At 38.7% G+C, this 21,142-nt stretch overlaps 2 protein-coding genes across 2 annotated transcripts; one reads left to right on the top strand and one right to left on the bottom strand.

Moving 5' to 3' along the window:
* Positions 1 to 1,274: 1,274 nt before the first annotated feature.
* Positions 1,275 to 4,798, bottom strand: LOC125591836. Its single transcript, XM_048766703.1, has 4 exons — positions 4,099 to 4,798; positions 3,912 to 3,988; positions 3,661 to 3,817; positions 1,275 to 3,541 (listed from the first exon to the last, which is right to left on the bottom strand). The coding sequence occupies exons 1-4, from the start codon at positions 4,796 to 4,798 to the stop codon at positions 1,275 to 1,277; spliced, it is 3,201 nt and encodes a 1,066-aa protein (XP_048622660.1).
* Positions 4,799 to 10,446: 5,648 nt separating this feature from the next.
* Positions 10,447 to 17,150, top strand: LOC125591643 (receptor-like protein 47). Its single transcript, XM_048766197.1, has one exon. The coding sequence runs from the start codon at positions 10,809 to 10,811 to the stop codon at positions 13,266 to 13,268; it is 2,460 nt and encodes an 819-aa protein (XP_048622154.1). The 5' UTR covers positions 10,447 to 10,808; the 3' UTR covers positions 13,269 to 17,150.
* The last annotated feature ends 3,992 nt before the right edge of the window (positions 17,151 to 21,142 follow it).

Here is a 21,142-nt window from a genome sequence, read left to right as displayed (position 1 = left end):
GGACCAGAACTTCCACTACTTCACCGCTTTGTCTTTCAAACTCTACCACAGAAGGGAGGGGTTCCGTGAGGTCAACTTCTACCTTTACATGTGACAAGGTAAGGCTCACCAAGTTTCTCGTGAAATCATCTGTTTCTTTTGGTTCACCCACTAATCCAGCAACTAAGCTAAGACCTTGTTGGTGTTCTATGTATTGTTTAGCTATTTTAGATATTATTTTTGACTATCTATACTATTATTTGTGAAGTGATTTTTTGCAATCGAGCTCTCACGTTAAAAGTTATAGCGGTTAAAATCGATGTTATCCTTAATAAAATTTTATATTTAATTATTATATAATAAAAACAAATTTTATACTAATAATATTAGTTTTTTTAAAAAAATTAGATAATTCTTATATTGTGTTTTTATCTTAAAAAAATATTTTCTATTATAAAAGTTAAAAAAATATTTTTTTTTTGCAATCGAGATCTCACATTAAAAGTTAGAGCTGTTAAAGTCGATGTTACCCTTAATCAAAATTTATATTTATTTATTATATAGTAAAAAGGAATTTTATACTAATAATATTAGATTTTTTTAAAAATTAGATAGTTCTTATATTGTGTTATTATATTAAAACAATATTTTCTATTATAAAAGTTAAAAAATTAAGATATAAAATAATTTATAATTAATTATTAATTAAGCAAAACATTTGTATAAAGATATTTTTAAAAATATTTTTAATATGTGAGCATATATATTTTAATGAAAAAAATTGTTATATATAAGTAATTTGATGTTTGATTTAAAATTTTTGAAAAAATAAAATGTCGATTTTTGAACTAATAAAACATAAATTAATAAGTATTTGAAGAAATTATGTATGCATGTGTGGGCTAGTGTTTTGAAAGTTAATTTATGTTTTAAGTATTTTGAACAAGTTAAAGATACCTTATATATTTTGAATATTTTTTAAATATTAAATCTAAAAATATAATATATTTAAATATATAAATCTGACTGGGATCTATTTGGTTCTCTCCCGTATATATCTTTTTTTTTTGTAAACTGGCTTTCATTAATACTAAGGAAAAATAAAAAAGATACAAACCCAATGGGCTAGTGTTTTGAAAGGCAAATGCCAGTACAACCCATACAGAGAAATAAAACCTAAAATCTCAAATTGGAACTCATATGTTGTTGTGAAGCCCAAGGGCCCAAGTTGAATATTCAGAGGAAAAGGATTCCCCGTCATCAGTTGGCAAAGAGGAGGAAGGTGGAGCGATATTTCACGATGAAGAGGATGAAGCAGGAGTTTCAATCCATCGTTGGAACATAGCAGAGGAGAGATTGGGATTTGAGACCCTGAAGCTTTGTGTTTTGTTTCTGATTTGGCGATCAATGATTGTGAAGATTGCGTCGACCGATCGAAAAACGTTGGTGTGCATGCGAGAGTTTCGCTCATTCCAAATCCAATAAAGAGCAGCCTGCCATGAGAGAAGAGTCAAGAGGCGGTCTACTTTTCGCGACGGGAGCGCTTTCATCTGCGAAACCGTTTCATCCCAGTTCTGCCTAGGAGTGATCCTGCATCTCTGCGCTATCAATGCCCAAAGATCGAAACTATAGCAGCAATCAAAATAGAGATGGTTCCTTGATTCCGAGTGCGCATTACAGAGGAGGCAAGTCGAGTCAACTTGGAGTCCCCACTGAAGCATCCTATCTTTGGTTGGACATCTATTTAAGATCATCAGCCATGAGTGGAAAGAGTGTCTTGGAATGGAGCGTGAGAACCAGATAACCGGCGCCCAGTCTTGGTCTTGTACTTCTCCAATCAAGTAAGTATAAAGCTCTCCAGTACTAAACTTCGCTTTGACCTTTCCTTGTATTTCCCACTCATAATAATCATGCTCCTCAGTTAAGACTATTGTGGTAATGAATGTGTACAGCTCCAACATCGCTTCTGATCGTGCCGGAGGAAGGTGCCAATTTCCATTTCTGTTAAGAGAAGCAATGGTAGCGTGCAGAGGGATAACTAGGCGTGAGCCGGAGGGAGCCTGCAGTGAGGAGATACAGCCATCAGGGGCCCAGTTATCCAGCCAAAAACGAGCCGACTGTCCATTTCCGAGCCTCATTTTGATCAAAGGAAACACTACTGTCTTCAACTTGATGAGTTTGTTTACTAACCAAGAGTACTTGTGACTAGGCTTTATTGTCCAGTAGTTATGCAAGGAGCCATTGAGGATCACTTCCTTGAACCAAGACGCCCAAACCGAATCTTCACGGAAGAAAATTATCCATATGAGGCGCAAAGTGCAGGATCTGTTCCAAATGAGTAGGTCCTTAACGCCTAGCCCTCCCTGATCTTTGGTGAGTGTGACTTTCTCCCACGCTACCTTGGCGGAATGGTGGCCTTCTAAGTTTCCTTTCCAAAGGACGAAACTGCACATTGAATTGATATTTTTTATGCAGGCTTTAGGGAGTATAAAGGCAGAACACCAGAAAGTTGTAATCCCGGCTATGACAGTTTTGATGAGAAGCAGGCGTCCAACAAAAGAGAGAGTCTTGACAGACCAAGATGAGAGGCGGTTTTTAACTTGATGAAGCAGTGGTTCGCAGTTTGCCAATGAGAGCTTTTTGGAGTTTAATGGAACTCCCAAATATCTGAAAGGAAGCGAGCCATTAACCATGCCCGTCGAAGCATGGATGGTATTTATTTCTTGCTCTGTTAGCCCCGACGCATAGAAGCTTGTCTTTTGGAAACTGACTGCAAGACCCGATCTCAACTCAAACTCCTTTAGTACCTGTAGCACATTCTGGACAGACCTCAAAGATCCATCAATGAATATCAGTAAGTCATCTGCAAAAGATAAATGGGTAAGTTTCATTGCATCACATTTATCATGATAGTTTATCCTTTCATTTGCAGCTGCTTGATTCAACATCATCGATAGACAGTTCATAGCCATGACAAAGAGGTAAGGAGATAGTGGATCTCCTTGTCTGAGCCCGCGCTTTCCCTTAAAATAACCATTAACCATACCATTATACCCCACCATGAAACTGGTTGTGCATATGCAGTCTTTGATCCAGGAAAAGAACTTTGGCGGCAGTTGAAGCCCCTGGAGACAGGACAGGAGGAAATCCCAAGAGAGAGTGTCAAACGCCTTAGCGATATCCACTTTAATGGTAGTTCTCTTTTCTCCTTTATTCTTGTGATACCCGTTGACCAATTCACTAGCTAGAGTAGTATTCTCCACAAGTAATCTGTCCTTCACAAAAGCAGTTTGACTAGGAAGGATTAGATTAGGTAGGATGGGTTTGAGTCGAGCCACTAGTAGCCTTGAGATAACCTTATACACCGTATTCAAGCAGGATATTGGCCGGTATTCTGTGATGTTGCTTTCTCCTGGAAACTTCGGAACAAGAGAGAGGATAGTTGCATTTGCCGCTGCAGGTAGAAAAGAGGCTGCAAAGAAATGTTGAACTGAAGCAACGACCTCTTCCCCTAGAATGTCCCAGCTTGCTTTGAAGAAACCAGAGGTAAGTCCATCAGGGCCTGGTGCCTTGTTAGGATTGAGTTTAAAAAACTGTTTTTTGATCTCTGAGGCTGACGGAATGATTAACATCTGTTCTGCTTGCAGTAGAGAGACTCTGAAATCCGGTAGAAGAGCAAACCAGGAAGGGGGGAGTTGATTTGCTGCGAGATATTGTTCTGAGGACCTAGGACAGACTGGAAATGCATGATGGCCAGTTGACTCATCTCGATAGGATCGGTGATCAGAATTCCTGCATCTGTGATGAAGAGACGGATCGCATTGTAGCTTGCACGGACCTGACACATTCGATGGAAGTAAGTGGTATTTAGGTCTCCCTCAACTAGCCAGTTTATTCTTGATTTTTGTCTGAAGAAACATTCTTCAATTTGCCTCAGGAAGATCCATCGATCGTGTAAGTCTCTCTCCTCCTGAAACAGTTGTGGCGTTGGGTTCTGAAGGGCCTGTACCTGCGCAGTTTGCAACAAAATGTAAGATTCTTTAACTCTCTCTTGAATTTTTGAAAAGTTATCTCTGTTTAGGATTTTCAAATCTGTTTTTATGAGTTTGAGCTTCCAACAATGTTGAGTGAGAGTCCAGAAGTTGCTTCCGGCCCGAGACCATGCATCGAGAACTACCGAGGTGAACTCCGGGTGTTTGGTTAGATAATTTTGGAATTTAAAAGGCTGGGTTCCTGCTTTGGGTAGTTGAACGGCTAGATCTAGGAGGCAGGGTGCATGGTCAGAGATAGACGGAGGTAGGAAGGTAGCTACGGCATGAGGGTAGGCTGAGATTGTGTTGCAGTTAACAAGCAGCCTGTCTAACTTCTTTGCTATTGGCATGTCTTGCCGGTTGTTTGTCCACGTATGGCCAGGACCGTTATATCTCAGATCGAAAAGACCATTCTGCAGCAGACAGTCTTGGAATTGGTACATTTGAGTGTCTTGGGCATCCACAGAGTGTGAAGAGTGCTCTGTTGGCATAATGATTTGGTTGAAATCCCCACCAACAACCCATCGATTATGTTGTAGATCATAAGTGTCATGGAGATACATCAGTTCAGCCCAGAGATCTGACCGGTCAGCAGACAGGTTTGATGCGTACACAGCCGAGTAGTAGAGTGGCTCAGAATTTGGTAATTCTATGATGCTCGTGATGCTTTGACTACTCTGGTGGAGAACACGGAGTTTAATGGGATGTTTCCAGATTAGTATAATCCTTCCATCCTCATCAGATTGGTGGTTGGAGTGAAAGTTCCATCTTGGGCATAGCTTGGTCATCAATGGCAACAGAGAGAGTTCCTTTACATGAGATTCTAGAATAGCACCGAATATAGGTTTATGAAATAAAAGCCAGTTTACAAAAGTTCGATGTTTATCCGGGTCATTTAGACCTCGGATGTTCCAAAAAAAAAGTTTTACACTCATTGGGGAGGTAAAAGAGGATCACCAATGGAAAACTGGGAATCAGGTAACAAAAGAATAGAGTTAGAATCAGAGGGGAGGTGTTGGTTAGACGAGGTTAATCCCAAGAAGTTTTGAGAGGCTGGTTGAGATAGAAAAGAGAGAGATAAAACAGGATCAGTGTTTTTTTGGGTAAAGGGGTTTGGGTTTGTGGTCAGGGAGGGTGAGAAAGTTGGGGATGATCTGGATCGCTTTAGAGATGGTCTAGGAGGGGGATCAGGAGAGACTGGTGAGCTAGTTGAGATGGAAACTTGGGGGGGTCAATTAACATTTGGTCTTGGTTAGTGACAGGTGGAGCTAAAGGGCTAGAAGGGATAGGATTATTTAACAAAGGAATAGATGAGTCATTTAAGGCTTGAAACGAGTTTGACAATTCTGACTTCTTTTTTACATAAATTTGCTGCAGGTTTTTGGAGGGAAAAGGTTTAGAAGGCGAGAGGAAGGCGTCTGAAGGCTGTTTCTGATGGCTAGGGGTTCTAGCATAGGGAGATTTTGGATTGGGGACAGTCGGGCTGGTGTGTTATGGGAAGGGTTTGAGGTTTTGGTTTTTGAGGAAGGTTTTTTAGTAACAGGGGGTGGATTTGGAGGAGCATAGTCTGAGGGGAGCTGGAGACAGTTACGAACTATATGGCCTAGTTCATGGCGATGCGAGCAAGTCGGAGGCGTCCAAGGATAATGGACCAGAACTTCCACTACTTCACCGCTTTGTCTTTCAAACTCTACCACAGAAGGGAGGGGTTCCGTGAGGTCAACTTCTACCTTTACATGTGACAAGGTAAGGCTCACCAAGTTTCTCGTGAAATCATCTGTTTCTTTTGGTTCACCCACTAATCCAGCAACTAAGCTAAGACCTTGTTGGTGCCTCAGGTCTAGTGGAACTCCTGTTAAGTGAGCCCAAATCTTGATTGCTTTGAGTGGAGGTGTTGACATCGAATGTTCCGAGGACCATTGAGCAGTATGGAACATTGAGTCCCCAACATACCAAATACATTTGTCAAGAATTTTTTGGCGAAAGTACTCACTTCGGATCCTTACTAGGGTTGATCTGTTACGAGGATTGTTGTGGATCTCTAGCTGTTTACCTTTACCCCACATATGGTTAAAGACACTTTGGATCTGGTTGAACGGTGGGGGCTTGCCATTGAAATAACAGATAATGAAATCTCTGTGGATCTCAGCGCCTTTCTCATAGACCGAGTCAGGTATGAGAACTCTCGGACGACCTGTTTCAGAAACTGTGGTAGGGGCAAGTCTTTTTAGAGACTTGTCTTCTAGAATTCTCAATCTTTCAACAAGGGTTTTCTCTAAAGGTTTCTGGTGGTTGAGGGGAGGTGATGGGAGAATTGGAGGAGCAGGGGGAGTTAGGGTTTCGTAACTAGGGTTTTGGGTTGGGGGAAACAAGGTGGAGGATGAGGCTTTGTTAGTAATGACAGGAGAGGTTTGTTTCGGTGCAATGGTTGTGAAGGTAATTGGAGTTTGAGTCTCTTCTTCTGTCGCAGGAACAGAGACCGAAGAGAGAGCAGTTTTTTTGTGAGATCCATTTTCAGGAACAGTGGAAGGAGAAGGGCTTTGATTCTCCAGATGGACATCAGACTCTTCTAAGCCAGTAGGAAGCAGAGCCATAGCTGGGGAAGTAGAGGCAGGGACCTTAATCTCATGTTTCAGAGGTTTAGGAACAGTAGAAAATCTAGTTTTAGAAGGGTGAGAGGAAGAGGATAATGGAGGGAATTGTTGTGGTGAAAGGGGAGAAGACGGGTCTGGAGGGTCAGGAGGGATTGGGGAAGGCGGAGGGAGTTCACCGACGGCAGACGACGGAGGGCTCGGGGCGGAAGCACGGCTTGGGAGCTTCCAAACGGACTTCATCGGGAAGCGTGTCGGAGAGGTTTTGACTTTTTTATTTTTTACCGAGCTTTTACTCTCCCGTATATATCTATCAAGCTTTTCTTCGGTTGTAATATACTTGTCTTTCTTCTTATGAGCTTGAACAAATTTATTTATTTCTTTATTTTCAAATTGTTTAAGTTGTGACATGGATTGCTTCAGGTCTCTCATTGGGGACTGATGACCAGTCACTGAGGGAGGCTTTTTTCCAACTTTGGTGAAGTGATCGACTGTAAGTATTGGTTGCACGTTGACGATTGTTGTTACATTGGGCAAAAGTTTAATTTTTATATTACTCTATTTTTGTGCAGCTAGGGTCATTGTGGATAGAGAAACTGGAAGGTCTTGTTTTTAATTTTTATATTACTTTGTTGTTTTCAGTCAAAACCACCAAACAAATCTTTTTTGTCGAAATCGTAAAAAATAAAAATTTCCCTTGGTTTTCCGCCAAAACTTCAAAATGAGTTTTCTCGGAAAAATCGTAAAAATAGGAATTTTTCGCTAAAACCATAAAACAAAGTTTGATTTGTATTTTGGATCTACCCATTGCAGCAAAGAGAAAAATACACCTTTATTATTCCATGTTTAAATCAAAGAGCTTAACTAGGTCTTGGAAAAAAATCCCGAACCGAAGACCCAAACTAGAACCCAAACTGAAATACTGAAACCAGAACCGGAAAAAAATCCCGAATACTCTAATGGTTCCTATATTTTTATATATGAAATAATCGAACCTAACCCGAACCAAACCAAAAATTGAACGGACACCTGAATATATTAAAAAATTAATTATATATACATTTAAGAAATATATATTTTATAATTTAAAAATTTATTAAAGCATACAAAATATTTGAAGAAAAATAAATTATTATAAAGTATCTAAACTATCGAAAGTATCTGAAAGTATCTGAATTATCTAAAGTAGTATCCAAGAGTTTTAGTCCGAATCATCCTAATTATATTATATACTAGATATGGACCCGTGCGTTGCACGGATTTTATTTGATGTTGTCAATAACACATAAAAAGAATGAAAATATTGTTTCACATTAATTCTTGGATTTTCCAATATATATTGATGACTTATTTTAGTAAAAATAATCTCTTTTCTTACATCAATTTTGATTAGTATTTCTATTTCAATAATCATGGTATTTTAAATAGTATATTAGTTTTTTATTTTTGAATAAATACTTCATTTTTAATTATTTTTAAAAATAATATTATTTGTAGTTATTTGAAAGGTCATCTTGCAACTGTTGGTTTGAGGCTTACTCTGGTTTTAAAATTGTTTTTGCATATGTTGCTTTAAGATTGTTTTTATCATTTTATTATAGTTCTTACTGCAATCTTGCACATTAAAATTTAAGATGTCGATAAGAATTCCTTCACATAGTTCATCTCCAAACTTTTCATGAAGAGAATGATGCACACAACCTTCATTGTATTTTTCTATACTAAAAAAAGTTCTAATAAAAATTACAAAACAAACTTTTTTTTTGAGAAAAATATTTACATTTTTAAGTATGAGAAAATTCCTTCCTATAAGTTCATTATTCTGATAAAAAAAACTTAATTATTATTTTTCAAATTTCTTTCCTTTTAATATTTGTAACAGATTTAGTGTTAAATAACCTTCTTAATTCATTGTTTCCTTGATAATTCCTGATAACAAATTAAATAACATTATTTTGACTAAAACCTCATGAAAATTAAAATCATAACAATCGTTGTTGATTTTCAAATTATTATCTAACTTGTGTAACCGTAAAACTGTGTATAACCGTAAAACCGTTTATATTGCATTGATCAATCGTTGCTAACGTAACATAATAAACTGATGTTGACATTGACTTACCTATGACAGCATAACTAATTTTATATCGTCTATAGGAACCAACATACATAATTGTTCCAATAGATTACGCACAACAACATCATATTTTATGTTAATTATGGCAGTCTCTAGTAAGGATAATGGTAAAATAGTTAAAGTTTTTTTTGTGCAACCCATAATTTAAAGCTATATCAAGAAAAGAAACGCTCCTAATATTTTCCTTGTATGAAAGAGTTCTGATTTTAAGCAATATTTTTTTGTGACAAAATCCAGAAGAGTTTAATCTTATATATAGATGTGAATATTTGTAATAAATTTTGGATTATGATTTCTTAAAAAGAAAAATTACTATTTAAATAGAAAATTTTATTATTTATAAGGAAATATATGAAATTATTTTACAATTTTTTTTGTTTAGATTAAAAAAAGAAAACTACAATTAAACACCCTTTAAAAAATTTCTTTTGTATAAGATTTTATAAAAGGATAATTACTATCAAGTAATTATTTACAATTATATTTTTTTTATGATTTTAGAAAACAAAAATTCGTATTAAATAAATTGTTTTACAGATATTTTTTGTTTAAAATTTTTTAAAAGGAAAAAAATAATTTAGAGAAAGAAAATTACTGTCAAATAAAAACTATCAAATAATATTTTGCTATTATCTTTGTTTAGAATTTTAAAAAAGAAAAATTAATTATGATATATTTTAACACATGTCATCATCCTAAATTTTTAATTGCCATTTGTCACCATCATGTTAATTATCAACTTTGAAATAATATTTTGCTATTATCTTTGTTTAGGATTTTAAAAAATAGGAAAATTACTATTAAATAATTCCTTTGTGTTATTATCTTATCTTATTAATTATGATATATTTTAACACATGTCATCATCTTAAATTTTTAATTGCCATGTGTCACCATCATGTTAATTAGCAATTTTGAAGAACCAAACTTTATATAATAAGATATAGATGTAAATAATTGTCATAAATTTTGGATTATGATTTCTTAAAAAGAAAAATTACTATTTAAATAGAAAATTTTATTATTTATAAGGAAATATTTGAAATTATTTTACAATTTTTTTTGTTTAGATAAAAAAAAAGAAAACTACAATTAAACACCCTTTAAAAAATTTCTTTTGTATAAGATTTTATAAAAGGATAATTACTATCAAGTAATTATTTACAATTATATTTTCTTTATGATTTTTGAAAACAAAAATTCGTATTAAATAAATTGTTTTACAGATATTTTTTGTTTAAATTTTTTTAAAAGGAAAAAAATAATTTAGAGAAAGAAAATTACTGTCAAATAAAAACTATCAAATAATCTTTTGCTATTATCTTTGTTTAGAATTTTAAAAAAGAAAAATTATTTATGATATATTTTAACATATGTCATCATCCTAAATTTTTAATTGCCATTTGTCACCATCATGTTAATTATCAACTTTGAAATAATATTTTGCTATTATCTTTGTTTAGGATTTAAAAAAAAGAGGAAAATTACTATTAAATAATTTCTTTGTGTTATTATATTATTATATTTATCTTATTAATTATGATATATTTTAACACATGTCATCATCTTAAATTTTTAATTGCCATGTGTCACCATTATGTTAATTAGCAATTTTGAAGAACCAAATTTTATATAATTATCCAAATACTCAATATTTAACCCAAATTATCTGAATTACGCAAAATAACCGAATCAGAATCAGAACCAAACGAGAATCAAAATTTTCTGGGTATTTTCCTGTTCTAGTTTTACTATCCGAAGCGAATCCGAAACTACCCGAACTGAATCTGACCGAAAATAAGTCATGTATTAATGGGATCCTCTAATCCTCTATTCATATTACCCCATACTCCATACTCGAAATACCTAAAACATATAACTCGAACCGATACCCGAAATACCAAAAACAATAAACAATGTGGGCTAACCTTTCGTCCTCCACGTTGTTTAATATCTAAATCTGGATTGTAGGACTTTGTGGACCATCCAGCAATTATTTTCAAAGGAGATTGTTGAAGAGTCAAGCTTTCTATTTTCTCCCATAAATGTAGTAAGAAAAAAATATAATGCATGTGGAGCTTGTGTTTCCTGTTCTCCCTTTCTGATTTAATACTTGTTTTCGCTTCTTCTGCTAAGCATTTGTGTCCTCCAGACCAAAGAGATACTCTTTGGGAGTTCAAGAGTGAATTCTCTGTCCAAGAGTTAGATTCCTCTTGGTGGGAGTCTGATTTGAAGACAGAGAGGTGGAGGAACAACACTGATTGTTGTTCATGGGATGGTATCTCATGTGATTCTAAGACAGGTACGGTGGTGGAGTTGGACCTGTGGGACAGTTCCCTCAACGGCCCTTTGAGATCTAATAGTAGCCTTTTTAGACTACAACACCTTCAGAGTCTTAATCTTAGCTCCAACAATCTTCCGGGGATTCTACCATATTCCATTGGAAACCTCAAATATTTAAGGGTTTTGAAGCTTCGCTACTGCAATTTCTTTGGAAAAATTCCTTCTTCGCTCGGAAATCTTTCTTACCTCACTGATCTTGATCTTTCTGTTAATCAATTCTCCGGAGAGCTACCAGATTCAATGGGCAACCTAAACCGACTATCAGAGTTGCAACTAAGATATAACAATCTTGGTGGGAACTTTCCTTCTGTTCTACTCAATCTAAGCGAGCTCACTCAGATAAGCCTTAGTTACAACAAGTTCAAAGGTATGCTCCCATCTAACATGAGTAGCCTCACCAATCTGGAGTATTTAGATATAAATGGAAATTTATTTTATGGACCTTTACCGTCACCTCTGTTTATGATCCCTTCCTTGATTCAACTTAATTTGGAAGGAAACAGCTTCAGTGGTCCTATTGAGATTAAGAATATTTCTTCACCTTCTAATCTTGAAGTTTTGTCTCTTGGAGAAAACAATTTCGATGCGCCAATCCAAGGATCTTTGTCAAAACTTGCCGGGCTCCGAACTCTTGAACTCAACTATATGAATACAAGAATCATGGTTGACTTGAGTTTTCTCTCACATCTTAAGTCGCTTAGCTATCTAGACCTTTCAGGGAATGATTTGAAGTTCAGCTCAACTCTCCGTCTTCCCTATTTAGGTTTCTTGTATTTATCATCCTGTAATATCGTTGAGTTTCCCAAGTTTTTACAAAGCCAAACCAGATTGCTGTTATTAGACATTTCTGTCAATCAAATTGAAGGCAAAGTACCAGAGTGGTTTTGGAGATTGGAAATATCGCGTGTTAACATCTCTCAGAACTACATACGCGGTTTTGATGGATCTGCCGACGTTATTCAAAGAACCGGGGGAGTAGTTACGCTTGATATAAGCTCAAACGCTTTCCGAGAACCGTTTCCTTTGTTACCGAACTCTACAAACTACTTATTTGGCTCTGACAATCTATTTTCGGGAGAGATTCCAAGGACGATATGTGACTTGGTTTATCTTGATAGACTTGTTTTATCCAACAACAACTTTAGTGGCTCCATCCCTCCTTGTTTAAGTACTTATCTTTCGGTCTTGCATCTTCGGAATAACAGCATCTCTAGTGTTATTCCTGAAGATTTTATCAGTAATATGTTGATATCACTTGATCTTGGTTACAACAGGTTATCAGGAGGACTGCCCAAGTCTCTGATTAACTGCACTCGTCTCCAGTTTCTGAACGTGGAAGAGAACAGAATCAGCGACACCTTTCCATTCTGGTTGAGAGTGTTGCCTAATCTAGAGATTCTTGTCCTTCGTTCTAACGAATTCCACGGACCAATAAGTTCTTTCAGTCTCCCCAAGCTGCGAATCTTTGACATTTCGAGAAATAAGTTCACTGGGGTCTTGCAATCAGATTTCTTTGCTGGTTGGGGCGCAATGTCATTACCGGTTGTATACTTCGAAGGTGATTCGCAGTATAGGTTTTCAGGAGTTGGCAAACCATACTATCATGCGTCCGTGGCTCTGACAAACAAGGGATCGAATATGAAGCTGGTTGGGAGTGGTTTCACAATCTACAAAACCATCGATATCTCTGGAAACAGATTCCAAGGAGGCATTCCCGAATCCATCGGTTTACTGAAGGAACTGATTGTGCTCAACATGTCAAACAACGCTTTCACAGGCCGTATTCCACCATCTTTGTCAAATATAACAAGTCTTCAGTCATTGGATCTATCTCAAAACCAATTATCAGGTAAAATCCCACCGGAGATCGGGAAACTCACTTTTCTGGCGTGGATGAATTTCTCATACAACAGGCTTGAAGGTCCAATACCACAAGGCACTCAAATTCAAAGCCATAATATTTCTTCATTCGCTGAGTATCCTGAGCTGTGCGGTGTTCCTCTCCAAAAAACTTGCGGTGGAGGAGAAGGAGCAATAAATCAAGAGCAAGAAGATGAAGATGAAGAAAAAGATCAAGTGTTGAGCTGGACTGCTGCTGCAATAGCCTATCTACCTAGTGTTTTCTGTGGATTCACCCTCGGCCATATTCTTACTTCATATAGACATGACTGGTTCATGAGAATCTAACACTCTTTTGCTTAATACAAGCATCTGTTGTCTGATGATATCTAGTCTTCATGCGTTTTTAATAATATGGTAACTCTTTTGTTGTATTGTTTTGCCACTATTATTGTGAGAATCTGTGTGCTTTGGTGGACTTAGTTTTCTATTTCCCTTTATGTGTTTGTGTCTCTGATGTCTTGTCGCAGGGACACCTGGCCTGCAGTAATGCAAGTCATGTTTTAAGTCGGTATAAATCAATTGTTTCTTCATTTTCAGATTTCTTATGTTGTTTCGAATCAACCTGATAGATATCAGAATGCGTATTACCACAAGAAGAAAAACCAGAGTGACTTGGGAGATAACAATGACATGGCAAGCCGTTGGAAGTTAATTCAAACATTTAAAAGAGAAAAGGAAAGCTTCTGTTTAACTCTGGCCAACAACTGAAAGGATTCTTACTGCTGGTGGGGTATTACCGAAGGTTTATATAGAATTATGGGATCATTGCCAGGCCATTGACCAATCTTTTGAAGAAAGACCAGTTCTCATGGTCTATGAAGTCACAAACAGCCTATGAAAAATAGAAAGATGCTATGGTCCGTGCTCTAGTATTGGCCTTACCAGATTTTCAACAAGTGTTTATAGTGCAGTCGGATGCTTCAGGTTTTAGTTAAGGAGCCGTTTTGATGCAGAACAAGAATTCAATAGCATACTTCAGACACGCGTTGACAGCTACAGAACAACTGAAACAAACATACGAAAGAGAATTAATGGCTATTGTAATGGATATACGTAAGTGGAAATATTACCTAATGGGATGTAAGTTTCATGTGGACAAGACTTCTGAGCTTGGGAAACTCACTTTTCTGGCGTGGATGAATTTCTCAGACAACAGGTTTGAAGGTCCAATACCACAAGGCACTCAAATTCAAAGCCAGAATATGTGACATCCGTCACCTCCTATATGGAGGACAGCGTGTCATCCTCGACATGTCATCATACAACAATGTGACATCCGTTTCTTCTTCGCTGAAGAAGACGGGCCACCAACAAAATCTCGAAATATAAAAGCCTATAAACTCAACTACACTCATCCAAGACCAAATAAAATCCAAAAGAAAAGTCCAGTAGAACCAAGTCCATCCAAATATCAAATAATTGTTTGTCTCACCTGAAATGGGAAAGAGAAAGGGGTGAGCAACATGGAAATCACTCATTGAGGTATGTGATGCTATCCCGAAGTCCATGGACCCGGACATAGCACTCCGAATAAATATAATTTAATTCACACATGACAAACACGGTACCTAAAGTACCCAAGCAACAAGCAATGGTCCTAGCGAGGTGCGCACTCGCTGCCCACTAACATGCCAAAATGAAAAAACAACCATTCGAGATAGTGCTCGGACACCGCCCGTAGATGATTTATCGACCCTCCAGCTATGGCCCAACCGGTCGACTAAAGCTGGCAGTAACCTCCAAACAATCCGGCATACATAAGCACCTCTCACTCTGTCTCCGTCTCAAACAATTCTAACTATGAGTTTACAATAAGTGAAGCAAACAATATTGAATCATCTAACACCCTAGTTCCGGTTTAAGCAAATAACCTAAATATCTAAGCAAGCAATGACTCCAATGAGGACGCAAGACAGACTCGATTCATAGAGTCGGAACATATTAAAACTATACTATATTTGTTCAAAATTCTAAGCCGTGTACGAGAAGTTCGAGAATAGCTCTCACCTTAGAAATATGGAAAAGTGGTGTCTATGAACTCCAGCTGCTCAAATAGACTCCAAATTTGAAATCAGGGCGAAACGCCTTTCGAACGGTTAAAAACGGATAAACAGAAGTCTTGTCAAAAAGTCAACCTGCCTGGTCAAAGGTCAACCTCTGACCACATTGGAATTGATTTAAACCGACTAGTTTGACCTAACCGGATTCCAATTTATTTTTAACCGACCGGTTTAAACTAACTGAAATTCAATTAACGAACCAAACCGGCTTGACTGGTCAATGAGTCACCGGCGGCGGCGAGGCGGTGGTCTGATGGCGGCGAAGCGGTGGCCAGTGGTGGCGAGGTGGCGGTCCGGTGGCGGCTGGCGACAGTCCGGTGACGGCAAGGCGGTGGTCCGACGGTGGCGAGGTGATGGTCCGACTGCGTGTGTGGCTAACGCACGGGCGGAGGCAAAACTTCTGGAGGCTCTAGCGGCTTCGTCCGAGCTCCGATTGAGGTGTGGTCGGTGGCTACGGCTTCGTCTCGTCGAGAGGAATACGGTGGTGGCCTTGCATATTCGCGATTCTCAACGGTTAGACATATATTGACGATTTACTAAACGGACGAAACTAAGCTTAACTGCATGGCGGTTTTCCGGCGGTTTCTTGGGCTGCGAACGACAGTGATGAGCTTGACGTGTTCTCGGCTTGCTGTGGCTCCGGCGCCGAGTCCTGGTGGCTCAGTCTCTACAAAAACTCCACATTCCTATTTCTTAACACTCCTTTTTATTTTTTTATTTTTGGAACTAAGAGGACAAAACAAAGATGATGGTGGGTTGGAGGAACGAGTATTTATAGAAAATACTCGGGCTTTCGGGAATAGGCTTGGGCCTTGACGAGCCGAGATTTTAAAGCCCAAAATTTAGGTTGTTACAATTCTCCCCCATTAATAAAGAATTCATCTCCGAATTCAAATCTGAGCTGACTGTCCAATATCATCGCAACAAAACTCTGAATAATAAATCTGCTCGGTCTCTGGAGTCTCCTCCTGAATCCCATCTCTCTCACAACAAACTCTGACAAACACGGTCGACATTCCTTGAACTGCTTTCAGTTGATGATCCAAAATCTCTACTGGCTAACATGGTGCAACCAATTTTTACCAAGGCCGTTTTGAGGCTGATGCAAAATGAATTCTGGCACTCTTACGACCTTTCTCAAAATAGACACATGAAACACGTTATGGAGGTCTGATAACTCTGCTGATGAATCAAATCTGTAAGCAGCTGCTCCAATCTGCTCCACAATAGAATATGGTCCCATATACCTCAGTTTAAACTTATTTAGCTTTCAAGTCTTAGATCCTCCCTGAAATGTCTTTATTTTTAGGTTTACTCGATTGCCTATCTGAAACTCCAATCCTTACGACGTTTAACTGCATAACTCCCCTAACTGCCATGGGCTTCCTAAAGCCAAAATTTGAACATGTCCATTTTCTCTACCGTCTCTTGAACCATTGATGATTCTATCTCAGGTCACTCCCCCACTTTGGTCCAACAAAGTGGTATACGACAAGGCCTATCATAAAGAACCTCATATGGTGCCATCTCAATACCTGAATGATAGCTATCAAGGTAGGCAACTCTGCTAGAGGCAGATTCTTTGCTAGCTTCCTTTCCACTGTAAGACACAATCCTTGAGCATATCCTCTAAATTCTGAATAGTCCTCTCTGGCTGACCGTCTGTCTACTGATGATAATTGTACTCATGCGGGCCTTTGTCTCAAGTGCCTTCTGAAAGACTCTCTAAAATGCAGACGTGAACTAATATTCCAATCCGATACAATGCTGATTGTAACTCTGTGCAACCTCGCAATCTCCCTAATATAAGTCTGCGCCAACTGATAAGCTCGGTCTGCCATCTCAATTACTAGGAATTAAGATGACTTGGTAAATCTATCCATGGGTACCCATGTGGCATCCTTTCCACATGTGTTGATCGACAATCCAACAATAACATACATAATCACCAGGCCTCATTTCCACTCTCGCAAAACAAAACTCAACAATAACCTAATAGGTACCCGATCCTCAAACATAACTATCTGACATGCCTGACACCACGACGCAGTGTAGCTACAATCTTTCTCATACTAGGCCAATGATAGTAGCACTTCATATCTTGTACCTCTTAGTGTTTCCCGGGTGGATAGAGAAATACAGGTGGTGTGTTTTCTGTAAGATCCCTTTTCCAATAGCTTATTGTCCAACACACAAAATTGGTTTCTGTACAGGTACATCTTGCTCAAAACTGTATGACATCAAATACTCCCAATCTCAATCTGCTTAACCTAAGCCATAACCCTATCCTTTGCTTGGTGTATCCTGCATAGCAAATATGCCTTCTCCAAAGCCTCAAGACCATCTGTCTCTCTCTCGACAGTAATGGCACACAATATGGTTCCCGATACGTCGACCATGTGCCTAATTAAGGCATCTGCCACCTGGTTGGCCTTTTCTAGATGATAAGTGATATCATAATTGTAGTCTCTATCAACTCGATTCATCTACACTGCCCAAGTGCAATCTTTAATGAGTGAAGATAAATATCAGACTCTAATGATCCCATAGAATATGGACTTCCTTCCCGTACAATTACGATCTCCAAAACTATAACGCAAATACCCCTATAGCTTCTCTGGCGTGATGCATAAGCAATGAACTGATCTTCCTGCATCAATCCACAATCCAAGCCAGTATATGACACATCTTAATAAACCTCGACCTTTGTAGAACCAAAAATGGTGTCCTTGTCAACTATGCTTCAATTCAATGAACTCCTCGAACAAAAGATTTTCCAATCACACTTACAGTTTTTGCATGTAAACCGCGTCTCAACATTACTATACTGGCGAAACCCTTGATGAACTTCCAGTGGTACCCTACTAACCCAAAACCTGTGGATCGCAGTAGCGCTCTTAGGTGTTGGCCTCTCCAAAATGGTATTAATCTTCTCTGGATCCATCGAACTTCTGCTTCCAAAATCCTGTTGCCCAAAAATCAACCCTTTCCTCTGCCAGAAGCTATACTTCCTCAACTTAGCGGACAATTGATGCTCTCAGAACTGTCCCAACACAATCCATAAATGCTTACCTTGCTCCTTTCTATTCCAAGAATAAATCAGGATGTCGTCGATGAATACAATCACACACTTATCCAAGTGTTCACGAAAATGTCATTCATAAGCTTTAAGAATGCTAACGGTGCATTCGTCGAGCCAAATGGTATCACTAGAACTCATAATATCCATCCTCTATACGGAAATTTGCAATCCGTATGTACTCCTCAGCTATAGCAATCTGATGGTATCTTGACGCTTGGACAACCTTTGAGAACCATGAAGCTCCCTCCATCTAATCCAACAACTCATCAATACGATGGTTACCATGTTCAAGTCTATGTAGTTGAAACAAAGACTGAAAATCCCATCTTTCTTCTTTACAAACAATAATGATGCTCCCCACGGTGAAGTACTCGGTCTGGTAAAACTCTTGTCTGATGAATCTTCCATATGCTCTTTCAGCTCGACCATCTCTGCTGGCGCTAATTGGTATAGAACTCGTGAAACTGGTGCTGTCCTTTGTTCCAACTCAATCGTAAGAATGTCTCCTGTGTCTGGTGGTGGCCGTTCCAAAGGCCACAAATACATCCTCATAATCTGCAATAACTGGAAGATCCTACAACTCATGCTGTCCATCATCCTTAACCATCGAAATGGTCGCCAAAAATTACACTACTCCTATATCTAATAACTCCTCAGCATGTAGCATGCACGCAATAAAAACTTCCATCTGCTCCAGCAATATGAACTCTTGCCCTCAGGCAATCCAATACTACTCAATGTCGTGACAGCCAATCCATTCCAAGGATGACATCGTAAAAACATAGCTCCATCTTTGACGAGTCTCCAAACAAATCGGCCCTCCAAGCATAACTGGTACACCGTGATGAATATAAATAGCTCCCACGTCCTATGCCAGCTGTCTGAACTGACACATCTTTGAAACAATCAACAATGCCAAAAACTGGCAAACAAAACCAAGCGTAATTTCAATATCAACACAACGCAAGCTGCCGCACCCCCAATCCAAAAGTGATTCCCACGTATTTACAAACTAAACATACCTCTAAAATTGTCAAGCACATGCCAACTAATGGCTCAAATCTCATACCATATAATTTCATGTACCAAAACTTGTGGAACGACGGCTTGAAGTTGGGTGGCGGCAAAAGCATCACGTATTCACTCTTGGATAACCTCGGAACAATGACAGAAGAAACTGATAAACTCCTGAGCAATCTCACAAACTGTGACATTGCCCAACAGCTGAACATCTGGCTGGGACCCTTTTAGTCGAAGGACGAATAATGTCATACAGAATTTCTAAATTTTTATATATATATATATATATATATTTTGAAAACATTGAAAACTGATGAAAATCAAATCCCCTAATCGTCATCCCGGGTCAGAAGCGGGACAGAACCCCGCTCTTATACCAAAATTATGACACCCGTCACCTCCTATATGAAGGACAAAGTGTCATCCTCGACGCATCATCATACAACAATGTGACACCCGTCTCTTCCTCGCTGAAGAAGACGGGCCACCAACAATATCTCGAAATATAAAAGCCCATAAACCCAACTACACTCACCCAAGCCCAATAAAATTTGAAAGAAAAGTCGAGTAGCACCAAGTCCGTCCAAATATCACATAATTGTTTGTCACACCTGAAATGGGGAAGAGAGAGGGGTGAGCAACAGGAGAGTCGCTCAGTGAGGTATGTGATGCTACCCCGAAGTCCATGGACCCGGGCATAGCACTCCAAATAAATATATTTTAATTCTAACACATGACAAAGACGGTACCTAAAGTACCAAAGCAACAAGCATTGGTCCTAGTGAGATGTGCACTCGCTGCCCACTAACATGCCAAAAAAAAACCACTCGAGATAGTGCTCGGACACCGCCCGTTATCGACCCTCCAGCTACGGCTCAACCAGTCGACTAAAGCTGGCCTTAGCCTCAATCCGATATACAGAACCACCTCTCATTCTGTATCCGTCTAACTAAGAATTTACATTAAGTGAAGCAAACAATATTGTATCATCTAACACCCTAGTTTCGGTTTAAGCAAAGAACCTAGAAGTAGAGCTAGAAATAGGGAGAGAACCTGAGACGCATAGAAGAATGGAGAAAACGAGGCGGAGTGGATTATTTATAAGAGAGACGGCGTGAATCTCCAAGAATGTCAACATTAGGTCTAATGAGGCCTATTGGGCTTAGAAACTTCCAAAACTCCCACCCATTACTCGCGACGTTTCGGCTTCTCGGACAGAACAAGAGGAGGACCAGTTGAAATCGAACCAGTTATTCTGCTAAACTATCCTCAAAACTGAGTCAAACCCGAATCATCGGTTCGAGTGCCTAACCAGGTCTCAAGAGAATTTCACGGTCCCTGAGTCAAAGAATACCTGAGAGGACGACAGAATGGTCTTACTCTTTGACCAACGTCGAGAAACCGACGAACGTCTCTGTCTCTACAAACGACGAACCGCTCTCATCCGACTTTCAGTCCAAATCATCTATCTTCATAAACCTTACCCCAAAAATTCATTTCAGAATTACTACACTTCTCAAGTGAACTGGGGGGGGGGGGGGGTTATTGTAGGAGATGGATTGTCTCCCTCCACAAGGCCCATAAGATAGAGGATTTGGCCTGGAAAGACAGCCCAAGACGTATGCTTAAGGAAACTGCTTATGGATTACGGCTAAACGCGCAGTCTCGGCTTCTGACCACTTATATCGGCTCCATGAACTACGAGTGTCGACTCAGTGATATCACTCAAATTACCCTAAGGAGTGAATTACTCTCTAAAATAAGAGGTTCGGATGTAGTACTTAGGGATAAAATCCACAGAGATATGAAAACAAGGGAGTTCAATGATGTAAATATTAAGACTTTTGTGAAACTTGAAATCTTCTAATTTGTCATTAATTCTCGGATGGCTTCATAATCGATCGATGTGAGGATCCCAACATCGATCGATATTCGGTGGTATCTGGCGATCGATATTGAATTGCGACCGTCGACCATCTCTTGCTTCCAGCGAAGCT

The sequence above is a fragment of the Brassica napus genome, chromosome C8, assembly GCF_020379485.1.
Source record: "Brassica napus cultivar Da-Ae chromosome C8, Da-Ae, whole genome shotgun sequence".
In the NCBI taxonomy this organism is placed as follows: domain Eukaryota; kingdom Viridiplantae; phylum Streptophyta; class Magnoliopsida; order Brassicales; family Brassicaceae; genus Brassica; species Brassica napus.
Note: the sequence above shows the minus strand (reverse complement) of the source record. Positions and strands in the feature narration are given on the sequence as shown.

Excerpts from the sequence above, each read along its gene's own strand:
- LOC125591643 (XM_048766197.1), top strand. The coding sequence starts at position 10,809 with ATGTGGAGCTTGTGTTTCCTGTTCTCCCTTTCTGATTTAATACTTGTT.
- LOC125591836 (XM_048766703.1), bottom strand. The coding sequence starts at position 4,798 with ATGACCAAGCTATGCCCAAGATGGAACTTTCACTCCAACCACCAATCT. Across the intron at positions 3,989-4,098 it reads CTGGACTCTCACTCAACATT|GTACAGGCCCTTCAGAACCC; the intron begins GTTGGAAGCTCA and ends CAAACTGCGCAG. Across the intron at positions 3,542-3,660 it reads AATCAACTCCCCCCTTCCTG|GCCCTGATGGACTTACCTCT; the intron begins GTTTGCTCTTCT and ends ACAAGGCACCAG.